The 16,724-nt window shown below is 46.5% G+C and overlaps 1 protein-coding gene across 3 annotated transcripts in view; it reads right to left on the bottom strand.

The window, feature by feature from the left end:
• Nucleotides 1-520: 520 nt before the first annotated feature.
• CD244 (CD244 molecule) overlaps nucleotides 521-16,724 on the bottom strand; it is a 30,660-nt gene continuing 14,456 nt past the window's right edge. The window contains exons 2-9 of one of the 3 annotated variants that reach the window (XM_039246500.1): nucleotides 11,616-11,966; nucleotides 11,249-11,527; nucleotides 9,550-9,657; nucleotides 9,035-9,102; nucleotides 6,553-6,612; nucleotides 4,055-4,117; nucleotides 2,644-2,697; nucleotides 521-1,373 (exon numbers count right to left, since the gene is read on the bottom strand). In XM_039246500.1, the coding sequence (XP_039102431.1) occupies nucleotides 1,293-1,373; nucleotides 2,644-2,697; nucleotides 4,055-4,117; nucleotides 6,553-6,612; nucleotides 9,035-9,102; nucleotides 9,550-9,657; nucleotides 11,249-11,527; nucleotides 11,616-11,966 (1,064 nt within the window). In that variant the 3' untranslated portion in view covers nucleotides 521-1,292. The remainder of the gene's footprint in view (nucleotides 1,374-2,643; nucleotides 2,698-4,054; nucleotides 4,118-6,552; nucleotides 6,613-9,034; nucleotides 9,103-9,549; nucleotides 9,658-11,248; nucleotides 11,528-11,615; nucleotides 11,967-16,724) is intronic. The other 2 variants (XM_039246501.1, XM_039246502.1) reach the window with 2 other exon arrangements.

Here is a 16,724-nt window from a genome sequence, read left to right as displayed (position 1 = left end):
AGACTGAGTGGCCCTGGATCCAGGAATCCTGGGATCATCTGCTCCAGTGTGAATAAGGCTGAGAGACACTGACAGCTTACAAGGAGTCTCGACCCCTCTCCAGTAGGAATTAAATAGACGTGTGTTTAGTGATGGGCATAAACATCTATTGGCTGCGATAGAGAGGAAAAGCACAGGATACAGAGGGGGCACATTCAGAAAAGAAATACAGAGTGGGGTAATTGAAGAACCAGGCTCCATATGCAATAGCCACTGTTGGGGTCTCTGGTCTCTGAGTAGGACCTCTTCCTGCTCACCCTCATCCCTTTCCTGGGCTTAGCCAGTCTCGGGCCTGGTCCTCACAGCCTTGTGGAAGAGTCTGGCCTGAGGACTCTGGGGAGCCCAGCTGAGTGTCTAGTTTCCAGCTGTTTGGCTGACTGAGTCTTACCTCCACCATGTGCTGTGGAGAGCACTCACCAGCACTCAACACGTCAACAGAATATGGTTTCTAATTGTGAAGAATTTGTGAAGAAGCTAAAACAGATTTCTAATAATGTGTTTTTAATCAATAATGTGTTAATAATCAAACATCTCACTGTAGACAAAAACTGGTCTCACTGTCCAGTTATTAGGACAGCATGGGCTCAGGGTGATTTTTCCACTCAGAAATGGGTTTACTTCGCACCATCTACTCTCACTCCTGCATTCTCCCTTGTAACCAAGAGGCCAGAAGGAAAGGTTTAATATGCATTGGGGGAGGTTTTCCTTTGTATTTGAGGAAAGCCTAGGTCTGATCCCTTGGAGAAGCTGCCTACAGCTTACAGCTAGTTAGTCCATCCTCACGGGGTGGAGCTGTTTCTTTTCCTCTGAGTCACCATTACCTTTCCTTCCCCTTTGGAAGATAGGCCTGGGTAAGGGGGGGGTCTAAAAACGTAGTCATCTCAGATTAAAGAAGAAGAGAGATGAGTAACTCTTTAGAAATCCAGGGGGAGGGATCTTGATGCTAATAACAACAACACTTCTGTATTTGCTTAGCATTTGAGAGACTTGCTGTGTGTCCGTGGACCTGTTTTGCAGTCTTTTGCAAACTACCCAACCTCTCCACCCATTCTTGTCCAGTCTGTAAGTTGAGAGATATGATTTAACCGTCTTGGCTGAGAGAAATCATTTTCAAAACAAGATGTGGACTCTGAACAAACTCCCATATCTTCTCCAGACTAGGCACCATTCTGTAGACTCATGTGATATCATCCATTGGGCTGAGTCCCAAAGCAGATGCTGGGATGTAAGAGAGGAGAGAACAGCGACAGCAACTAGGAATATACACAAAAGTTCTCCAGCTCCCTGCGGCTCAGTCGACCAGGGTTCTGGGCTTTGAGTTGTCTCTTTCCAACCTGTGGAAGAAAAGAAGAACTTCAAACCCTTCCATAGGAGATCTTCACAACACCCTTGAGAGGTATGAATTATTACCCCCCATTTTACAATTTAAAAAATGAAGCCTGGAGTGGTACAACAAATAACTCAGGGTCAACGACTAGTATGAAATAAAGGAGGGGCTTGAATCCAGTTCTCCTGGCTCCAATTCTAGTGGGTGTGTTTTTTTTTTTTAACGTTTTATTTACTTCTGAGAGAAAGAGACAGCATGAGCAGAGGGAGGTCAGAGAGCGAGACACAAAATCTGAAACAGGCTCCAGGCTCTGAGCTGTCAGCATAGAGCCCAATGAAGGGCTCAAACCCTCGAACCGTGAGATCATGACCTGAGCCAAAGTTGGCCACCCAACCGACTGAGCCACCCAGGTGCCCCCTAGTGTTTTTTTAACCACACCACAGTTCTTCATGACCCCACCCTAGATTGTGGTGGCCCACTCAGTGTCCTCTGCAACACTAGACTGTCCAGTTGACATTAATGTGGGGCTACAGCTGAAGTGCCAGGAGTCCCAGCAGACACCCATCTGCCTTCTCACTTTGACCACTGGCAACCTCTTTATTGGACCATGAGGCTAGTGGGTGGGAGTGCCCTCCATGCCTTCATTTCTCTGAGTATAAATGGGAAGTATAATTATGTCTACCTCCATAGCATTCTGTAAAGATCAAATGAGATAATTTACTTGAAGTCACTATCAGGCTGCAATATACATAATACATCTCCAATACACCCTCAACTGTTGAGTCCCTACTTTCCATTCCTTAAATGGTCTGATGGGAATCAATTCAACTACCAACATCAATGGTTACTTTATAGTGTCCACCGCCAGTAGCAGCTTAAGATGGCCTATGTCCTAGAATGGTTCCTAATCACTTGTTAACTTTAGAAGATCATTTAGATTTACTTATCTTCCCTTCTCCACACTCCTGCCCTACACACCTTGGAAAGGAGAGATGTCCAATATATGGCTCACAACTGGGAGACTAACCAGAGGAGAGCCCTAATGTAAAACCCAAGCTCCGCAGTAGGATACAACACCAACACATGATATGACCTTGAATTAGACCCTCACTTCCCTTGGACCACAGTTTCTTTGTCTCTAAAATGAAAAGTTGGATTAGAAGTTCCCTAAAATCTCTACAACTCTGAGACTCTATGCATGACTTTTTCACAAGTATACAACTTCAAGGCTCTTCTATGGGCACTGAACCCATTCAGAAGGAACTCTAGAATCTTACCTCTTCATAGATAGTATTATTGAGGGATGATCTGTGGCTCTTCTTGGATTCAGACTGGAAATTCAGAAGGTAAAGAGTGCTTAACTTCAGGTTGGGAAATGTCCCACTCCTAACTGATGTGAGGCCCCAGAACAGACCTCTGAACCCACAGCCAGAGGTAAATAGAATCTCCTATCCCAAGAGTAAACAATGGAGTTTATGGTTTCCATAAGAAGGCACAATACATACTTCTGTGTGACATGACATTTCTGAACCAAACTCAGAGTTTGGTATCCCACACCCACATACCCCTCAGGCACACACATATACACATTCCCAGCAAATACACACATGTCCTCCGACAGCCCTGATACAAATACCGCCTCCGACCATGCATCTCATCAACACATAGCAAATGCACACACCCTTAGCATAAGCAGTTTTAGCACACACATAAGAACTGACCGTAACACATACCCTGACCCTGATCATGGTGAAACACTAGAAACATTGAAATTCAGCACTCTCAATAGTATGTAGAGTCTCCATAACAACACCGAGCATGTGACCCTGGTGCCTGGGACCATCCATTTGTCCGTGTTTTGCAGCACATAACTTCAATATAAATCTTTCTTATGGTGGAATCCAAGTTGATTGAAAGACTTATTGGAAGGACAGTGAATAAAAAAGCCTTAAAACCTGTTTTAAACCTCTCCCTCATTTGACTCTGACCTGTGTGTACTCAACACTTCTACAGTTCGGCATATTCCCAATTTCCCATACTACCATGTTAAGTTAGTGTCTTCATACTGTGACTCCAGCCTCGGAAAAAGCATTCTTCCAACCCCTCTCCCATCCAAGGTGAAAAGATGACCATGGGCACCAGGTACACATAAGAGTTGTGAGCTCAGCTTAGATCAGGATTTAAGGGGACTATGATGGGTTGCCTCAGCCTAGAGCCCCCCACCAGCAGATGACTGACCAGAACCTTTTTCTGGTTGCTGAAAGTCACCATTGTGTCTCTTTAGGTCCAGGCTACTCCTCTGGCTCTGGGCTATATTCTCCCACCTTGGAAATCCCTCTAGTGTCTCTCGCCGCTATAACCTCAGCTGACCTCCTGAGGACTCCATGGTCCCTCTACACAAAGCACTACCTTTCTGCCTCTGACTGTCTCACAGAAACTCCTAGAAAGCCCTTTAATCCACTGTTCTCTTAGCCACCAACCTGTTATTTTTCTCCAAATAGAACCAGAAATGCATTTCTAGTTGGCCCATTAACATTTAAATAGAGCCCTTTAACCCGAGCTGCTCAGAAACACACACGGAAGACAACTCACACGGAAGCGCACACACACTAGGCAAACATGCACCTGCCTATGCACACACAAAGTAAACATCTGCACCCACAGCACCCCCTAGAGAAAGAGACTTACCTTCCGGGAAGTCTGTACCAGTGCATACAAGGTATTTGTTTCTTGTGATGTGGAAGCAGAAGGCTAATGAGAAAACAAGGAAAAGAATTTCAGCAGTATGGTTTCGGCACAATCCTAGGTGGGGAGGTCACCTCTTCTACCCCTCCTCCCAATTCCTCCCAGACAGAGCTCACGGTATTAGTCAAAGGAGCCCTGCACTGGTCAGGAGGTCAGACAACCTGAATGCTAGCCCTGCTGTGTCAATAAAGATAGCTGATATTCGTTCAGCACCTACTGTGTACGTAGTCTCCCCCAACCCTTATAACACACCTATACAATATGAATGATCACCACTTACCCCATTCTACAGATGAGGCTCCTAAAGGGTAAATTGTCCAAGTCAGACAGTAGATTCACAGTAGAAGCAGAACTTAAACTCCAGACTCTCCACAGTGCTTTCCTCAACACCTAAAATGTCTCCCTTTGGCAACACGCTTTCCTTCTCTGCACCTGAACCACGTGTTCTTAGAGGCAGGTAACCATCCTCCTTCTAAGAACTCCAGAGGGAGAGGCTCTTTCTCACTCAACATCTCGGTCTGAGATGAGCTCTTCCTTGAATTTATTCAGATTCTTTTTGTGGGAACCTAATGTGGCCAAAGCCAGAAAACTGGCAGCTATCTTGCATCTCTCCTTAAGGCTCCTTGACTTTGACCCACTCTCAGTGAATCCCATTATCTTATGGGGAGCAGGAAGAGGCAACCCCCAACTTGGGAATTCCAGAGTGGCCATGAGAGTTGAGCGCTTCCCTCCCTCCTCCCTCCGCTCCTCTTTTCCTTCATTGTCCTCCCTTCCCCTCTACCCCATTCATCTTCTCCTCTTCCCCCTTCTCTTGATCTTTCTCTGAAGCCTATTACTATCCCTCAGTGATTTTCTTTGCCCTGCAGCTTGGCCACCAAATTCAAGAGGTTGCTCCTTCAGGACTTAATTCTTTAAAAAATAAAGAATTAGGGTCACCTGGGTGGCTCAGTCAGTTGAGCCTCTGATCCTTGATTTCGCCCCATGGTGAGTTTGTGCCTTGCATCAGGCTCCGTGCTAACAGTGAGGACCCTACTTGGGATTCCTTCTCTCCCTCTCTCTGCCCCTCCCCTGCTCACGCTCTCTCTCTCTTTCCCTCTCAAAAACAAATAAACATTTTTTTTAAAGAATAGGTTTTAATTTTTAAAAATTTAAAAACTTTAGGTCATTTTAATCAGAAATATTTCATCACTGGCCACCTAGAGGCAGGCACTGTTACCCTTGAGAGAGATGCCCTGGCCTAGGTTGTAATGTCATTTTAGCTGCCAAAATTAGAGGATGATTCTCCAGTTTAATGGCTGAATTCTTTAATCCCAAAATGTTAGAGATGGGGAGGGGCAGGTGGAGTGGAGGCTCAGAAGCCTTTTAGCTCATCTTTGCCAACTACCTGACTATGTGGCCTGGAGCACATTAATTAACCTGTGTCTGTTCCCTCAGCTAGGAAATGGAGGTGGTATTAGACCTACTTCATGAGACTGTTTTGTGAGATTCATTAAGGAAATAGAAATAGGGGCATCTGGGTGGCTCAGTCGGTTCAGCGTCTGACTCTTGGGCTCAGGTTGTGATCTCACTGTTCATGAGTTCAAGCCCCATGTAAGGCTCTGCACTGACAGTGTAGAGCCTGCTTGTGATTCCTTCTCTCTCCCTCCCTCTGTTCCTTCAGGGCTCTCGCTCTCTCTCTCTCTCTCTCTCTCTCTCTCTAAGTAAATAAAATAAACTTTAAAGAAACGAAAATAGAGGGGCACCTGGGTGGCTCAGTCAGTTGAGTGTCCACCTTCAGCTGAGGTCATAATCTCGAGTACGTGGATCTGAGTCTTGTGTTGGACTCTGTGCTGATAGCTAGCTCAGAGCCTGGAACCTGTCTTTGGATTCTGTCTCTCCCCTCTCTCTGTCCCTCCCTTGCTCTCTCTCTCTCTCTCTCTCTCTCTCTCGAAAACTAAATAAACCATTAAGAACTAAATAAAAAATAAATTAAAAATATAAAAATGAAAATAGACATAGTAAGTACTTAATAAATGTTCTTGTTAAGTCATAATAAAAGAGAAAAACCCAGATCTGTTCTTTCCTGAAAACAGATATAATAAGGAACAGAGATTTTTAAAAAACTATAAAGGCCCCCAGTATTGATAGTAGCCGGGAGGGAGGACAGAAGCTGGGTGCCGTGACAAGCTCACTCTTCATACTAACTATCTGGGTCACACCTGCTGCAGGCATGCAGAGAGAAAGAATGCCTGCCTCAGATTTCCTGGCCCTGTTCAGCTCTGCCAAGACACTTCAGAGACACATGGGTCTTTCAAACAACTTCACACACCTGAGGCCAAGCTGCCTTTTAGACTCTAGGAGCATCAAGCTCTTATTTCGTCATTCAAAAGCGGGAGCTTCCGAAAGGCATTAGGAAGCCCCATAGACAGGTATGGAATGGATTTGAGAAAGCAGAATGGTACCTGGGACTGGATCATGGAGTAGATGGTGTTCCCTTCTCCAGGGGGATTCAGCTTCTCCTCCTGTACAAGAAATAGTAACAGGCTCAGTCTGTTAAGCGTCTGACTTTTGATTTTGGCTCAGATCATGATTTCACAGTCTGTGAGATTGAGCCCAGCGTCAGGCTCTGCACTGATGGCACAGAGCCTGCTCGGAATTCTCTCTCTCCCTTTCTGCCCCTCCCCTGCCTGCTTTCTCCCTCTCTCTCTCTTCTCTCAAAATAAATAAACATTTTAAAGGGGCGGGGAGTGCATCTGGGTGGCTCAGTCAGTTAAGTGTCCAACTTCAGCTCAGGTCATGATCTCACAGCTTGTGGGTTTGAACCCTGTGTTGGGTTTTGCGCTAACAGCTCAGAGCCTGGAGCCTGCTTTGGATTCTGTGTCTCCATCTCTCTCTGTTCCTCCCCAACTCATTCTTTGTCTCTCTCTTTCTCTTTCTGTCTCTCTCTAAAATAAATAAACATTAAAAAAATGTTTTAAAGAGGGGCTTCTGGAAGGAGGTGGTCATTAATCATCCCAGGATGGGGAGAAACAGTAAAAAGAAAGACTCGCACGGGAGTCATTCAGGGTCACATGCAAGGAACCACCCCGGTTTGAAAGGATACCACCAAGTGACCCTGTCCCAGGGGTCTCCTGTCACTTGCTTCACTTTGGTAACTTAGAAACTTGCCTTTGCCACATAACCATTGAGAATGGGCCGAGCTCTGAGTAGGGCTGTGATCTGAGCCTTACTTCAGGGGCTTGAAATTCAGAGGTTTTCACCATTTGAAAGCCCCTCTCTAGATCCAGCCTCGGCAGCCAGTTTGCCCTTGGCCTCAAGCCAGCCCCTGGGCAGCTACGGAGCTGGGTGAAGCCCTGGACACAAGGCCAAAGGCATGTGCCTTTCCTGTTCCCTTCCTGCGCACAGGAGACTGGCTTGAAGGCATTTCATGTTGCCCACTCCCAAGTGCATATTGCCTGGTTGAGCTCTGATGGGGAGCCGGAGGAGGCCAACAGGGTTCCTTAGACAGGGAAGAAGCTAAAAGGAGCAGAAAAATAACAGCCTTCCTTGGAGGCTAAAGAGTCGTGGGCATCTGGTGAGAAACAGGAATTCCCTGCTTTTCTTTTCTACCCAGACCTCAGTGAAGTGTCTCCAGAAAGGTCAGAACCGGGCCCCAAAGGAAGGCCACATGAACCTGAGACTTGGGCCTTCGGACAGAACCCTGGAGCCAGGAGGGAAAAGCCAGCCAGGGATGAGGTCCCAGAAGGAGGAGCTCCTGAGTCAGAAGCAGAGAAACAGGCCTGAATCTCCCAAGAGGTTTCTTATACTCTAAATAGTTACTTTCCTCTGTTCGCCTTCATAGAGCTTCACCAAAAGGAGAGGCAATTTGTCACAAGCACTTGGGCTTCAGTGACTGTAGTTAGATGCACTTGCCCTCAGGAATTTGTCCCAGTGCCTGTAGTGATGGGAGAAACAAAAATCCTTTGTGTTCCACACTCCATTATTACACTGCTGAGCAAGGAAACGGAGCGGGTTGGGTAGCTGCCCCAATTCATGGTTCCCACCGAGCCCAGACCTGAGGGAAGTGGCTTCTCTGTTCTACGAGGCCTCACGCATGTGGCAGAGCGGATGAGCCCAGCCCCTGTGACTTCCTGCTTCACCTCCTCAGGCCCAGCACCAAGGAATGGGGATAGGAAGAGGGCCCTTCCTCTCCCCCACCCACCCTGGCCCACTGGGCAGTTCGGTTAGCCACTGCCTTCCCCCCCAGGTCTGTCACCACTTCCTGCCCTGTCCAGGGACAGAGCAATGGGCGGCAGCCTGCACCCTTGGGCAGTTCCCTCCCCTGCTCAGCCTCCCTAACCCTCCACCCCCCCCAACCACTCCATCCCTGGCTCCAGACGGTGTTGGCGCCTGCCTGCTGAGGCTGGCTAACCTGGTTCCTTTCTCTAGCACCTCAGCCAGACTCAGGTTTCTTCCCAAAATGCCGTGAATGCAGACCACTGAGCCAGCTGCCACACTCTTAAGCTTTGGCTGCTCGGGCTGGCATCCTCCGCAGCCTGGGCAACAATCAAGGGACCCAGAAAAGTAAACTTGGACTTGCAAGGGCACGAAAAGTCGTGGCCAGGCGCAAAGGCGCAAAATACGAGAAAGCTGGATTCTTCCCAGGGGTTAGCCCAGCTGGAGAGCCTGGGCAGAAACGAGGACACGGGGAGGGGGGGCCTCTGACGCAAGAGCAGAGTTCTGCCCTCTGCTGGAGCTTTGTCAGGCTCCATCCTTCTCAGCAGGTTTTCTACTGTTTTCTGCTTTTCTTCCACAGCCAGAGCTAGGAGGCTGCTGGGGGAAGATAGATGGAAAGGCTACAGATCACTTGGCCAGGGTGCTAATGTCGCTGCTCCTGATGGCCGTCCTCCCAAGAAGCATTTGCCAGGCCCATGAAGAGAGACCCCTAGCCCTAGGGTACCGTACTTGATTCCTTCTGATTTGCACGTTGTTGACGTCTTCATAAACTGTCAGAAATTCCTCTGGTCTGGACTCTGTGAGAGAAAAGCAGCAGGGACAGAGATGTAGAGAACTCCAGAGGGTGTCCCGTCCAGGCTTCTGCTTCTCATGGTCCCGCCTCCATCCGAGATGGCCAAGACCTCGAGAAAGGTTCTAGAAAGGAGGCAGATTAGTGCTCTCCCCAGAATACCCGCGGAGCATAGGACCAGCAACCACCCGCCATACCTACTCCATCAGGCTGGGCAGGCCCCCAGCAAACCAGCCACCAGCAAGCAAATCTGCAACTTGGGCTGTAAACACCTCGAGGAACCCCAAAAGGTGCGAGCTGGGAAAAAGAGCCGGGCAGCACTGTTTCCTCTCCACCCCTCACATGCACACACACATCCCAACGCTCCAGAAAAGAAGCAGGTGCTGTGCTCCCAGGCGTATGCGCTGGGGATGTCAGGTGGGGCAACAGCACGTCCTGGGGACCCTCCACTTACCTGGCTGCTTCCTCTTCCTCCTCCACACACAGAAGCCGATGAGGGCGCACAGGAACAGTATGATTAGACAGACCACGATGATCCCCAATAAGTGCAGAAACTCATCTTCTAGGGACATGGAAAGCATGAGGCCTGAGCTCTCAGCCTTCTCTCTTCTCCCTTCCCACCTGTCTGCCACAGGACTTGCCTCAGACCCAACTCCTCTCTGAGGCCCCGTTGAGTTCATCAGCAAAGTTGTCTCTCTGTGCAGTGGGGTGACCTCCTCTGAGTGATGCTAAGAGCATGGATACTAATATCTGACAGGCCTGTCTCCCTGGCCTTGGGCAAGTCCCTTAACTTCTCTGAGCCTCCATTTTCTCACTTATAAAAGGAGAAAATGTTGGGGCGCCTGGGTGGCTCAGTAGGTTAAGCATCTGACTTCAGCTCAGGTCACAATCTCACAGTTTGTGACTTCAGACCCTGCGTCGGGCTCTGTGCTGACAGTTCAGAGGCTGGAGCCTGCTTCAGATTCTGTGTGTGTGTGTCTCTCTCCCCCTCCCCTGCTCACATTCTCTCTCTCAAAAATAAACATTTTTCAAAAGGAGATAATGTTATCTACATAAGAGCGTTGATTACATGATCTAATATTTACAAATCATCTGGCACAGCATACGTTACATCTGTCCATTCTCTTCTTAACTCAACAAAACGTATTGCGTCCCACTATGTGCTGGGAAATTCTCCTATTTCTTCTTCCCTCCACTCTGCCTCCATTGTTCTTCCTCATTTGAACTTCTACATTTAACGGCTATGTCACACATGTAGCCTGATGTGTAAGCCCACCGGCAAGGGGAGAGGGGAAAGGAATTACGTACTCTTCACAAACATTACTTCATCTAATCTCACCAGCAATCCTGGGAGGTACCTGTTATCATCCCTCATATCACCCAGTAGAAAAATTGAGGCTCAGTGAGGTTAGGGAAACTGCCTGAGATCCCAGAGCTAGTGAATCATGAAACCATAGCTGACATGACCCAAAGCCAGTGTCCTTGTCACTCCAAATCGCTTCAGCTTGTTCGTTTCTTTTTTGCCCAGGAATGCCTAGTTTTCTTGCCCCTATTTGGCTGTAAGTTCTTTAAGGACAGGGACAGCACGTAGGTTTTTGCCTACAATGCCCATGGTGATGACACATTAGGGTCTTTATTTACCTGATAAAAATTGGTGTAAACTTAACTCAGGGTAACTCTTAGGATGAGAATAAGCAATAAACCAAGAACTCTTCCAGGAGCCCTTGTGATTATCCTGATATTCCCATGCCCCAGGGCACTGCTGTTACCTCTCAGGGAACTACATGGCCTGGGGGGGCGGGGGGGTATCATTCGGGAGGAGGAAGCAAGTTCTCCAACAGTCTCTCCGAGGAAGGAAGGGATGATCACCAGCCATAGCAGGGCTGTGACTCATCAAACAAGCATTCCCTGAAATGAAGGGAAAACTCACACCTCCTGGGAGATTCTTGATGGGGATAAAATTCTTCCCAGACTAAGATAGGGCTGGTTTATGGCAACTGTGTGCCCAGAGACCAGGACTGCCCCGAAGAGATGCTGCGAGGCACTTGAGGAGGCAGCCAAGGGATCTCATGTGCCCAAGTGTCTCTGGCATGAGCCTGGCCATGGGGTACAACATTTTCAGCCCCTGTTAGAGTCCAAGGTGCTCCACTTACGCTTGGAGTGCCTGGAGTCGCTCCGGCAGTGCTGGATGAAGGTGTGGTTTACCCAGCTGACCGAGTTGCTGACATTGCAGGTATATGTGTGCGAGCTGTTGGCATCGATCTGGTCCTCCAATCTGCTGAGATTCCTTGCTGTCTCGATCAGCCTACTGCCTCTATACCAGTCATAGCTCACAATACCACCTCTGGAGACGGAGCAGGACAGAATCACTTGGCACCTCCCTCCATCCAGGACCTTCTGGTCCTGTAATATGTGGGGCTCCCCTACATGATCTGGAAGCAGAGAGTCTGGTCAGAAAGGCCCTGGAAATAAAGGCCCTACAGGCATCGAGGGGCAGGCTGAGCTGTTCTAGGGACTCACCAAATACGGAAACCTCGAACTCGTGACACTTAACTCCTCCAACCTCATCAGTCACCGCTAAGATGTAGAAGCCGCTGTCCTGATGCTCAGCTGCCTGGATGATAAGACTAAAGTTCGTGGTTATAAAATTGAATTTCTTGTTGATGTGATTCGAAGTCCAATTTTCATAGTTGCAACAATTAGACATATTCTTCCATTTCAGTATCAAAGAAAATTTCGAAGCTGGGAACACCCGCCTCTTCCATTCAACATAGATTAGTTTCTTTGTCTCTATCGGGGGAGGCTGTAGCTTGAGAGACACTCCTGAGAGTCCAACCACACGTTCAGCAGAAACTCGGCAGAAACTCGGTTCTAGAAAAGAGAACCCAGCTGGAGGAGGTAGGAAGGGTGTCAGCCCTGAGCACTGTGGGCAATCGGATGTGACTTCTCTTGAGCTAAGAGGATGGGGCCATGTATGAGGAGCCCAGAGTCTAACAGAGCCTGGAAGTGTACTTCCTTTTCCTGCCTCCTCTCTCCACCAAGCTCTGTGCCCCTTGTTTGAAGGAGCCCACCAGCCAGTCATCGTGGCTAAAACCTCTTGACTTCTTACTGTGGGACAGCAGATTTTAAACACTTCATATGTTTTAACTATATTGAACTACATGTTTTAACAGTGGCCTTATGAGAGTTTTATCCTCATTTTACAAGTGAAAAAGAACTGAGTTAGAAAGAACTTAAAAGTTGGGGCGCCTGGGTGGCTTAGTCGGCTAAGCGTCCGACTTTCGCTTAGGTCATGATCTCACAGTTCGTGGGTTCGGGCCCCGCGTCAGGCTCTGTGCTGACTGCCAGCTCAGAGCCTGGAGCCTGTTTCAGTCTGTGACTCCCTCTCTCTCTGACCCTCCCCTTCTCACGCTGTCTCTCTCTCTCTCCTAGAAATAAATAAAACATTAAAAAAAAAAAAACAGAAAGAACTTAAAAGTAACTAACTCAAGCTACACAGTGAGAAAGATGATCTTGAAATCCAATCAATTTGTCTTTACAGGATGGACTCTTAACCACAATGTTATAAACACCATATCTGACGTGACTCCCTCCCTGCAGCACTGAGGTGCAGCTACTAGTGGTCAGCGGTGACTGCTGGAAATTCTGAAGGGCCAGACCCAGTATGCCTGACCTTGCAAGCTGAATCCATAGCTCACTCTGCTGTCCTCCCACAGAGAGATTCATAACCCTCTCTTGTAGCACTCAGCACATCAAACTGTGGTCATTACTTATTAATGTTTGCCAATTTTCTAGTCCCTAGAAAGCCTCCATGAGTATTGCTCCCTAAAGAATAATTAGAGACAAATTAAAGTACACTGGCTTGGTATATCCCAGCACTTGTCCTCTCTAGGGATCAAGAAGTATGCTAATCAGCACTCTCAACAATAGCCAAAACATGGAAAGAGCCTAAGTGTCCATCAACGGACGAATGGATCAAAAAGATGTGGTTTATCTATACCATGGAATACTACATGGCAATGAGAAACAATGAAATCTGGCCATGTGTAGCAACATGGATGGACCTTGAGGGTGTTATGCTGAGCGAAATAAGTCAGGCAGAGAAGGACAAATATCATATGTTTGCACGTATAGGAGGATTAGGAGGAACTTAGCAGAGGACCAAGGGGGAGAAGAAGGGGGGAAATGGTGGGGGAAAGGGAGATATGCAAACCATGAGAGACTCTTGAATGCTGACAAAAACTGAGAACTGATGAATGTAGGGGGGAGGGGGGATGGGCATGGAGGAGGGCACTTGTGGGGATGAGCACTGGGTGTTATGTGGAAACTAATCTGACAAAAAAATTATTTGTAAAAAAAAAAAAAGAAGAAGAAGAAGAAGTATGCTAATCAATGGGGGTGTGACAGAGCTGCTTGCTGTTGCCTACCCTAGGAAAGCCCAGTGCTGTCCATGAAGAAAACCGGAAGTTCCAGTGGTCATTTTTGGCAGGGAAGCTATGTGGCATGGCCCCGTGGATGCAGAAATAGAAAGGTCTGCCAGAGAGGGTCAGAAAGAATTTGGAAGAGAGACTAAGAGACAGAGGTTGGTATACAAACAACTCTGTTAACATAGAGGACATTGAGGGGAGAGCAATGGAGGAGATTTTTAGATGTCTGTATGCATTATAAACGCACTCACTCCCAACCACACCTTCCCCTTGCCATTTCTTCAGGAGCCGGAGTAAATAAAGAAACTTTAATTACTATTTGGTTGATAGACTGTACTTCTTTGATCTTGACACTCCCATGAATAAAACACACAGAGTTCCAGGACACCTGGCTGGCTCGGTCAGTAGAGCATGCGACTCTTGATCTCAGGGCTGTAAATTTGAGCCCCTTGTTGGATGTAGATATTACTTTTTTAAAAAAATCTTTAAAAACAAAAACAAAATCAAAGAAAACACATGGGATTTCTATTCCTATTCTCATGATTTGAACTGGCTCTGCCCATTGTCAAACCGGAAACAGACACCGTGCCTTTGTCCCCCACAGTCCTATATATGAGAACAGGCCAACCTATTAAACATAGCACAGAGATTCTTAGAACAATCCCCACTGGTTACAATCCCCAGTGTAACCAGAGCCCTGAAGAATTGGAGGCTGTTTGTGTTTAAGACATGGTTCCTGACTGCAGAGAGTTTGTGATCTGAGAGCAGAACATACTGTTATTTCACAGCATATATTGAATAGTTAAGATAAATAATCATCTAAAGAATTCTAATTCTAGGGGTGCCTGGGTGGCTCAGTTGGTTGAGCGTCTGACTTCGGCTCAGGTCATGATCTCACGGATCGTGGGTTCAAGCTCCGCATCGGGCTCTGTGCTAACAGCTAGCTCAGAGCCTGGAGCCTGCTTCAGATTCTGTATCTCCCTCGCTCTCTGACCCTCCCCTGCTCATGCTCTCTCTCCCTCTCTCTCAGAAATAAATAAAACATTAAAAAAATTTTTTTAAAGAATTCTAATTCTAATAATGGAAGACCACATTAATACATGCTAAGCAACCCTCCCACAAAAAATACTTAGGTGGGGCGCCTGGGTGGCTTAGTTGTTAAGCGTCCGACTTTCGCTTAGGTCATGATCTTGCGGTTTGTGGGTTCAAGCCCCACGTCGGGCTCTGTGCTGACTGCCAGCTCAAAGCCTAGAGCCAATTTCAGAGTCTGTATCTCCCTCTCTCTCTGACCCTCCCCTGCTCATGCTGTCTCTCTCTCTCTCTCCTAGAAATAAGTAAAAAATATTTTTAAAAAATACTTAAGAAAAAAATTAGCAAAATATAAAAGCATGTTGCCAAATGCATCAGGGAGCTAATAAAACAGTGAAATATTATGGGGCCAAGATCTGGAAGAAGGAAACTCAGAGGTAAGACCAGCATTTTTTAGTCCTATTCCCTGGAAGTTTGCAATAAATTCAAGGAACTAAAGGAACATGGAGTTCAGGAAACTTGTGTTAAGAAATGGGTATCCTTAAAATCCATCAGATTTGGGTTTGACAAGCTACACACTGAGAGTAAGAGTGAACAAGAAGTAGACAAGATCTCATAGGAACTGAAGCCTAGTTTTGAATGATATCAACTCTGAACTGGATTAAAGTGACCTAGAATTTCCTGGCTGGCTGTCTAGTAGAGGCAAATATAAATTATTCCTGAAGGAAAATAACATCAACATGGGCATTAATTATTTCTAAATTTTTCATACATAATGTCCAAAATGAAATTAAAAAAACAAGCCAGCATTAAGAAGAGGAAACATGTCCAAAACCCAAAAGAAAATATAGGCAATAGAAATAGGCTCAAGGGGAATCTAAGTAACAGAATTATGAGTCATAAACTTTAAGGTAATTATATTTAATATTTCAAGGAACTAAATTTTAAAGTTTGAAAATTTCAGCAGAAAATCAGTGTGATAGAATGCAAAACCAGACATACCCTTGCAATGTGACTTTGTAGCTCCTCTCATCATCATGAGATGGGGTTTGCTTCACTATCTCCTATAACTGGGCTGGCCTTCTGAATACATGGCAGCAAAAATGAGGTTGTGCCTATTCTAAGCCTATGTCTGAAGAGGCACTGCCCATTTCTACTTGTTTTCATGGAACCTTGTCTAGCTGACATGTTAATGACCACAGGTGAGGCCATCCTAGATCTGTCATCTCCAGCCATCCTGACAGCTAGCTGACCATATATGCATGAGTGATACAAGCAGAAACCAAAAGAGTAATCCAGCTGAGCCCAGCCAAAATTGCCAGCTAGCACATTCACTGTTGTTTTAAACTACTAAGTTTTGGGATGGTTCATTATATAGCAACAGTTATCAGATAAACTGAATTTTTTAAGGAATCAAATGAAAATTGTAGAAATGAAATATAAAATAACTGGAAAATCATAGAAATGAAATATAAACTAACTGAAAAATGAACTCATTGGAGAGGTATAAAAGCCATTTAGATGCCACTGAAGAGAGAATTAGAAAACTGGAAGATAAGGCAGAATAAAATATCCAGATTGAATTACACAAAAACAAAAGCAGGGCACCTGGCTGGCTCAGTCGGTAGAGCATGTGACTCTTGATCTCAGGATCATGAGTTCAAGCCCCACATTGGATGTGGAGTTTACTTAATAAAAAAATATATATTATAAAAGAGGGGGGGTGTCTGGGTGGCTCAGTCGGTTAAGCATCCAATTCTTGATGTCAGCTCAGGTTGTAATCTTGCGGTCTTAAGACTGAGCCCCACATGAGGCTTCACACTGACCAAGACCTTCTTGGGATTCTCCCTCTCCTTCTATCTCTGCTCCTCCTTCAGTTGCACACATGCACTTTCTCTCTTTCTCAAAATAAATAAACTTAAAAAAAGAGAGAGAGAGGAGAGAAAAGGATGGAAATACACAAGAAAAGGTGTAAGAAAAATCTGAGATATGGTGAAAAAATCTGACCAGGAGATTAGAGAGCCAGGAGAGGAGAGAGAGACAATTCAAAAGAAATAATGGATGAGTGGGGCGCCTGGTGTCTTAGTCGGTTAAGCGTCCGACTTTCGCTTGGGTCATGATCTCGCGGTTCGTGGGTTCGAGCCCCGCGTCAGGCTCTGTGCTGACTGCCAGC

Source organism: Hyaena hyaena, unplaced genomic scaffold (genome assembly GCF_003009895.1).
Source record: "Hyaena hyaena isolate Hyena2069 unplaced genomic scaffold, ASM300989v1 scaffold_281, whole genome shotgun sequence".
In the NCBI taxonomy this organism is placed as follows: domain Eukaryota; kingdom Metazoa; phylum Chordata; class Mammalia; order Carnivora; family Hyaenidae; genus Hyaena; species Hyaena hyaena.
Note: the sequence above shows the minus strand (reverse complement) of the source record. Positions and strands in the feature narration are given on the sequence as shown.